At 36.0% G+C, this 8,592-nt stretch overlaps 1 protein-coding gene across 1 annotated transcript; it reads left to right on the top strand.

Annotated features, from left to right (window-relative positions):
• Positions 1-6,335: 6,335 nt before the first annotated feature.
• LOC306847778 (cytochrome c oxidase subunit 6A, mitochondrial-like) lies at positions 6,336-8,507 on the top strand. The gene is made up of 4 exons (XM_079381925.1): positions 6,336-6,464; positions 7,656-7,733; positions 8,010-8,152; positions 8,317-8,507. Exons 2-4 carry the CDS (start codon positions 7,658-7,660, stop codon positions 8,404-8,406), a joined length of 309 nt encoding a protein of 102 aa, XP_079238051.1. The 5' UTR covers positions 6,336-6,464; positions 7,656-7,657; the 3' UTR covers positions 8,407-8,507.
• Positions 8,508-8,592: the final 85 nt, after the last annotated feature.

Raw genomic sequence — 8,592 nt, 5'->3', positions numbered from 1 at the left:
TAAGGGCTAAGCATTGACCCAGAGATAGGTTTCTGTCAGTCTGCTTGCACACATTGGCCTGACACTCGAGACAGGGCTCCACCTCACACTGAGAATCCAGTGCTATGATTTATACCATGTGAGTCACTGCAGTAGCTTCTGTTTGCAATGATTCAGAGAAAAAATATAGGTTATGGGTGTTCTTTTTGTTTTCATTAACTTTATCCTCAGATGTTCCATTGCATCCCTTTTAAGCCCTCAAAATACTCGAGCTACCCCTAAAAGAGTTTAGAACAATATCCAATTTTCCAGATGGACATTAAGAGCATGAATATAATATTAAGAAGCACAGAAAATGCAATAAAGGAAATTAAAAGCACACACTTCAATAGTATTGAAAAAAATTTACATCCATTTGTTAAGAAAAAGGAAAGTATTTTCATATTTAGATGACTTTCATACTGTTCTGTTTGCCAATAAGCCATTTGTCTAATGAGTTAGATTAAATTATGTTGGGTTGAGACTTGTGAAAGAGAGCAGACAGTCTGAGACCTGTGATGAAAAGAGCCAAATGGAGGAAGGACAGGGCCGTTCTGTTGTGAATAAGTTTAAGGTTATTAAACTAAGTTTAAGGTCTGCTTGTTAGTTTTCTGTGTAGCTTGTGTGACTGTTTTATTTACGTGTAAATGTCCTGCTAGTGAGGATTTCTAAACAGAGAAATAATACAAACCAGTGTAGGATGTTGAGAAGCAAAGTTCCACATTAAGCATTTATAAAAGCTTGTTTTCAACAAGAGGACAGTCACTGGCAGAAACACAATCCAGTGAAGTCATATTTGAACAGCAATTTAAAGCCTCCGCTACGACGTCATCAGCAGTTTATTTTGACATTTTCTGTCTGCATTCGTTCTTTTACGCCTTTTTGTTTTCAAAAGGCATGAAGAACCACCTTGCACTGTAAATCACAGTAGCCAGGTTCACGCTTTTCACTCACTCTTTTTCTTGGACAATCTATTTGTTTTATCATCTTTAGTAATACAAACACAGACACTCATCAGACAGAATGCACACATAAACAGGTGTAAATCTAGACTAATTACTTTTCACCATCCATCCATCCATCTCCAATCTTGTTTATATGAGTGGCCTGTCTGATGGGTGTCTATGTGTTTGTGTTGACTTCATATTATACAAGGAGTGTTATGAATGATGAATATGCTCATTAAACACTCAGTATGCATGTTTGGACAATATTAACTTGGCTTTTCCCTCTGGAAAATGCTTTAATTTTCTACAGTGATATTCTTGTCTTTACTTTAATAACTGACATTTAATATTGTTTATTTACCTTTTTTTCTGTTTTTAAGATGTAGACAACAGTCCCAACACAAAGTCTGTTCCAGAAACCTAGGAAACTTAATTTGTGCCGCCTCTTAAAATACATTCTTTTGGCCAAATTTTAAGTAAGCAATGCAACGCAATGCCAGAATGCAATGAATTTAGCAAAAAATAAATCAATAAAAAAATTCTACACAACCTAAGGTGACAGATGAAGCAACAGAAATGTTAATATTATGAATACAATTAAAATGCAATTGATTCTGAACAATATTGCGTAAATAAGATAAAGAACTGAAAGCTAACCATTTTAAATTAAAAAAAGAAAAACTGAAATTTTCACCAAAAAATGAAAATTATGTTGTTTACTCAAAAACACATTAACACAAAAACATATATTTTAAATATATAAAAATAGGTTTCATTTACAACCAACTTCCATTTTTCCCCATCATTTGCTCAAAAACAAATGAAATATACTAGTCAATGCAAACGGTTTAGGTACCACAATTTTCCAAAATATAATTTGATAGAACAAATAAAGCCGTTTAGGTTTGGAACGACATGAAGGTGAGTAAAAGATGAATTTTCAAGTTTGGATGAACTGTCTATCTTCAAAGTATAGTTTCATTCCACTCACATTACACACCACACTAGGTTTTGAAATAGTGCTAATGTGTTGCAAAAATGTGCACAACCAGTGCGCCATGAACTCAGCTACCTGCTTAATTTATTAAAAAGAGTTCATTGCAGACAGCACGCAAACTAAAACGGCAGATAATCATGATAAAATCACTGTTATGTTGTTAAAGTTACAAACAAAGAAAGATTCAAACTGTGTCACTGAGATTATGTGCACACAACCCTAATATAAGCGTAGAGAGAGACAGGTCTGATCTTTGGAATCTGTTATCCACTTAAATGGACACCCAGACACTAACCACAAGCCACCCAGAAGCTTGGAGCAGAAAGGAACGGCATAATACCTGATAGCTGGTGTCAGACCCATTAATAAGCAAATTTACCATTTCTAAATATACCACACACACAGTTTGAGGCCCGTAGGAGTTTGACTGTGTGCCACCACCACAGAAGAGGTGAAGATAAATAATCACAGGGAAATTCACTCTTTGTGAAAGCTTTTGCATGTATGTGTAAGAATGTGTGTTTTGGTGTAAATGACAAAGCTACGAGTGTTTATCACTTTTATTGCACTGAAGCAGTCTTCTGTGCTCATGCTGCGTAATAAACTCTTGCAGAGTAACTCTACACACACCTAGTATTTCTGTGGCACGGCGCTCCATGTTTTTAGCCCATGTCACTCTGCCTGCACCTGTGGTGGTGCTGTGTTAGCGTTTCGCTCCACAGTGTGTAGCATAAATGGTGGGAACACACACTGAACCACAGAAACATGCTCATTTTTATACCCTTTGTCCCTCATATCAACTTTACAAAGCAATTTTGACTTGTTTGTCAAAATATATGGTTAATGCTAGTCATCGTGGTTATCTGAAGTCAAGGGCCCAGTAAAACTAAATACTGTAATTTCATAATAATTTTTCAGATACCATTTTACACAGTGCAATTGTCAAAAGTAAAAAAGAGACAGACAGATAGATGAATGGACAGACAGACAGACAGAGAAAATGTAGGATTTCTCCATCAGTGATATTCCTGCTTTCCGGTATCACGCTGACACAGTCAGACAGGGACAATATTAGTGGCGTATTCCTCCATGTCAAGGATTTGCTCAAGAGTCCACAGCAAGACATCTTTACTAAAAACAGACAAGCACAGTCCTGTCCTGGTCCAAGACACACAGAGAAATGAGACCGCAAGAAAGGGGGACATGGAGGTTAAAGACAGATGGAAAGCTAATATTGTATGTTTTTAAGTTAGAGAAAGGATACAACATTTATTTATTTATTTATAACAGTGTTTCAAAATCTATTATAGACGTAGCCTACAATATACACCATCTTTCACAACACTGTGGTTGGTAATTATTATAATTTTTTTAATGTTTCTTAAAGAAGTTAAGGTTGCATTTAATAAAAAAAAAAAACACATTTACGCTTTTTCTTTTTTTTTCTTTTTGTGAGTGCTGTGCTCTACTGTTTGAGCTACAAAACAGTCATATTACGAAATATTAACACAATTTAAAACTATTTTCCATTATAATATATTTTAAAATGTCATTTATTCCTGTGATGGCAAAGCTGAATTTTCAGCATCATTACTCCAGTCTTTAGTGTCATGTGATGTTCAGAAATTATGCTGATCTGGTTCTGAAGAAACATTTCTTATTACGATCAATGTTGAAAACAGTTGTGCTGCTAAATATTTTTGTGGAACCTTTTGTAACATTATAAATGTCTTTACTGTAGCTTTTGATTAATTTAATGCATCCTTTCTAAATAAAACTAATTCCTTTAAAAAAAAAAGAAGCACAACATGAAATGGTTAGAACAAATCACTATATAGCCTTATCTTCTGTATCTCAGCACCTGAACTTTCCAATCCTATCCCACCATCTCTGCAATGTCTTGCATTTTTTGACATTCTCTATTTTGATCCGTTTCTTTTCCTCTGCCAATCTGCTTGCCAGACGGACCTAAGACAGTGCCCATTTCACACAGGAATCCTCCATCCCACCTTAAAACCTCTGACCACATAACAATGTTAAGTTCCTTTATCACAGCATGTGCAGCCAAACAGACTGGAATTAAGGTACATGCATGACCAGTAGTGGCTGTGAAAATATAGGAAAGAGGAAGAAGGTGGCGAAAAAGAGTCTCGTAAATACCTTCCAGTGCCAATATTAGTTACATTCATCCCCCTGAAGACACTGGTCACGGGCCTCCTCAGAGGGAGTCTGTGCCAGTGATGATATAGTGTCATGTTTCTGGCCAGTTTCATGGATCCAGTCAAAACCAAAGAAATCTTTACTACTCTATTTATACACATTTAACTGTGTTGAGTCTACATGTCTCCTGAGACTAAATAGCGTGCCAAGTTTACAGAAACAGGTGTATGCTAGATTAACCCCAAAAACACTAGAGAAAGAAAAGTCATTTTCCATATGAGCTTGCAAAATGCCAAAATCACTCGCAGTTCATCAGGCTAGAATCCAGAGCTTGTGCTGATACTTCTGACTTGTCTATCTGCTTTGGTGATTGTTCCTGTGTAAATGCAGCAAGACTGCGATTCTGCCCACAAAAACACTGAACTAGACGAACATCCTCGATGCCCGGCTAGCCTTTCCCAGCCTGGGCTGTAGGATGACTTCATGCCTGGCACTAATGTCTGTTTGTATTGCAAACATGGAAATGGAAGTTGTGCAGACAGTAATGTTCAGACGATTCTGTAGGATGAGATTCGCACATTTAGGCCAAAGAAAATAACTACAAGGATAAAGATGCAAAACTATATCTAAAAGAATTCCACACCATAACTATATTGATAATGGCACAATATTATTGAAATTCCTTTCAGAATTATTTTTTACAGCTGATGAACAATAAAAATATTGACAGCCAGTCATAATCCATTTAAAGAGAACATTTCCGCTCGCAGACAGCAGAACTGCAAATCATGCTTATAAATAAGCAAAATGATATTGTGTGATGGTGTGGAGTTAAGGCCTATTTTATACTATACTATAATGTTAGAGTCCACACCAATGGATTCTGATTGGCTGTTTTTTTGTTTGTTTTTTTTCAGCTAAAAGAAAAGTGATACCAAAGATTTTAAAACTCATTGTAAATATACACAGAACATCATTTCATGGTTCATGGAACAGCCCTGAAATAGCAAAAGAAGACACAATCAACGTGCACACACACTTATGGACAAAACATACTTTTACATTTTACTTCACTTTACAAACTGTGAGTTTATTCAATTGGGAGAATTCATAAATTTAAACAATGGCCTCTCTGATTATGATTTTTGTTAAGGTACAGGCATGCTTGTGAAGGAATAACTCATATTATTTAGATGTCAGAAGGATTTCAAGGTACCACTAACTTACTAGACCAACAAACAAGCTTTAAGCTTTTTTTTTTTTCGGTAGGCAAATTGTAGCAAATGTCAGCCACATGACTAATAAACAACAAAATGCCTTATATTACAGTCTGGCCAAGGATAAACACTTAGTGCACTAATCTACATTTGAGATATTTCCCATCGTTATAATGCAGCTGCCAGCAATGCAAAACCCACAGCGCCACCTTGTGTAAGTTTATATACCACTCACAGTTCAAGTGATTAGAACTTATTTCTAATCAATGAACAGCAGAACAAAGGGAAACCACTAATTATGAAGATACTAAATATGAATATACAATGCAAATAAATAAATAATCTGAAATAAAATTAGAACGAACCTTTACAGTCATGGCGTTTTTATATTAAATATTTACATTTTAAATTCGAATCATGTTACTTTTACAAAATCGTGCTTTATAAATAATTTGAAAACTTTTCCATGTTGTTTCTTAAACGACCACCAAACATTCCATTCGATTCTACTAATCAATATTAATATTAATATTATCTGTGAACGACCGCTTGCCAACATCCAAATACACAACATAACTAATAGGTCTATTTATTTTGGGGCCAGAGCTGCAGAACTGAAGCGTTTGTCAAAAGAGAAGTGTTGTACTGAACATATAAAGAAAAAACTGAAAAGGTGAGGTGACATAAGGTCTCTTAGTCACGTACACAGAAACCCAAGCCGTGTGTATAACTCCTATAACTATTAACTCTCGCCTGAACAGCTACATTAACTACTTCATTAACTACAAATAGCCTTTGTCTTTTCTACATTTCATATATCCAGCTCTACATCCGTGAGCTTACATTTTCTTACAAAACAAGCCAGTCTGCAATATCTCCTATATCTGCTTAGTATTGCTTCTCATTGCTCCCCCTTTCTCTCCATTACAGATCTGCCCATGCACTTTACCAAATATAAACTTCATGATTCTTGGCAGACAGACAGATTTTAGTGGGGAGGAGTCTCATGGTTTAGGCCAGGACAGACCAAAGGACAAACAGACAGAGGTGTAGAAAGAGAAAGTGGCTGATAACTGAGAAACAAAGAGCAAAAACACCTGAACACCCTCTTTGGAAGCAGAGCATGTAAGTGTCCTTTGCATTAGAGGTATAATTTTAGCTGTTTTGAACTGTAGGCATAAAATATTAAGAGCAAAGGAGGAGGATTTCATTCTTTAAGAGCAGTAACAGTAACACACGACCCTCAACGGAGAGCTTGTTTGTCCTTGTGCAAGGGACATGAGCTTTATTCAACAAATCAAAATAATCTCATCTAAATGTAAGAGAGTTTTTCTATTATTGCTACACGTGCATAGTTTCAAGGGGGTTTAAGCTTTCAGTTAGCATTCAGCATTGAAGGACAGAACTTTTTGTTAAGGGACGAGATAAGCAACAGGCCACAGCCTGGCTAATATGTGAAACCATCTATATTTTAATTTATTTTAAACAGAAATATAGCAGTTACATCTAACAATTAACAAAATCCTTCTCCTCTAACTGTATAAGGAGGCCATACAAAGTTTACATAGATATAATGGAGATCTGACCTCAAACTTTGCATCACCTTCACTTTAACTACTGTTCAAACCCACAGTAAATGTGCAGACGGGTGCATGACTTCTCTTTCTGCCATGCTTCAGTTGTCACCTCGACTCTTGCTGTTGTTTCACGGTTAAATGAAGGCACTATTTAAGTTTGTGTTGACAAATAACACTGAGACTTACACAGCTGACATTTCACGGGTTTGTGAACAAGCTGTTACAGTTGACTTTTGGACAATTTCTCTTGCATAAAAGAATCTTTATTACTTTTAGGTTGTAATATTTTGACTGTTTTATACTATATTCAAAAGGTTTAGAAATAAATACTATTATTCATTGAAGGATGCATTAAATTGATCAAAAGTTTTGAACTGAAGAACATTTATAGTGTTACAGATGATTTCTATTTCACATAAATATTGTTCTTTCTATTCATCAAAGAGTCCCAAAAAATGTATCATGGTTTCTACAAAAAAATATTAAGCAGCACAACTGTTTTCGACACTGACAATAACTGTTTCTTAAGCACCAAATCAGACCATTATAATGATTTCTGAAGATCATGTGAGACTGGAGTAATGATGCTGAAAATGCAACTTTGTCATCACAGGAATAGGTTACATTTTGTATTACATTGTAATAAAAAGACAAAAAAATAAAAATAAATGACAGACTCATAATCTTCTTGAAGTATAAAAGTGATCATCTTAACTGTCGCTTACTGTCTGTGCTTCAGAGATGGCGATGTCTCCCACTGCTATGGTGGCCCGCCGGGCTCTTGCTGCTGCATCACAAGGGAGCCATGAAGGAGGAGGTTTGAGATGTTGTTTTAGGGTGGGCTAGATGAAACAGGGTAAAATAAGCAGATGTTATCCAAGTTCCCAGGTTTATATTGTAAGCAAATAGTTTTAGTGAATTAATGACTTTACATGTCTCAAAAATCAAGAATGTCAAAAAAATTGAATGATTTTCAGGTTATTTACATATTCACACAATAAGAAAGAAATACTGACACAAATCAGATCATTTAAAAACATTTACGCAATAACCAATGAGTCTAATAATAGATAATGATTTATATCATACGCAGCAAGGACCTGGAAGATCCTGTCCTTCATATTAGCCCTGCCCGGTGTGGGTGTCTGCATGGCAAACGTTTACATGAAGATGCAGGCCCATTCTCATGATCACCCAGAGTTTGTGCCATACCCACACCTCCGTATTCGAACCAAGGTGCCTATATTCTTGGGTTTTTCAGTCAAAGTATGCATGATGTGGACTTCTCTCTGATTCCTCTACAGACATAGATGATGTTGATGCCTTCACTTTGTAAAACATCCTAAATACATTGGACATGACATGAATCATTTTCAAATAGCATTGTCTTTCTTTCACAGCCATGGCCATGGGGTGATGGGAATCACTCCCTCTTCCACAACTCTCATGCAAACGCTCTGCCCACTGGTTACGAGGGACCTCACCACTGAGCAGGACGCACCCTGCTGTCTCAACTGTCCGTCCCCTCAGATGCCAATGGACAAGTTGATGGACAAGCTTCTAACATTTTAACAGAAATAAACTGTTTTCACATTAATTTTGTGGTGTGTGTTACTTATTAAGAAAGGTCCCAAACAACACATGGTTAAGACTATTTTAAGTATTTAATTCTATTT

The sequence above is a fragment of the Barbus barbus genome (assembly GCF_936440315.1).
Source record: "Barbus barbus genome assembly, chromosome: 3".
Lineage (NCBI taxonomy): Eukaryota > Metazoa > Chordata > Actinopteri > Cypriniformes > Cyprinidae > Barbus > Barbus barbus.
The sequence above is the reverse complement of the archived record's forward strand: the minus strand, read 5'-3'. Positions and strand labels throughout refer to the sequence as shown.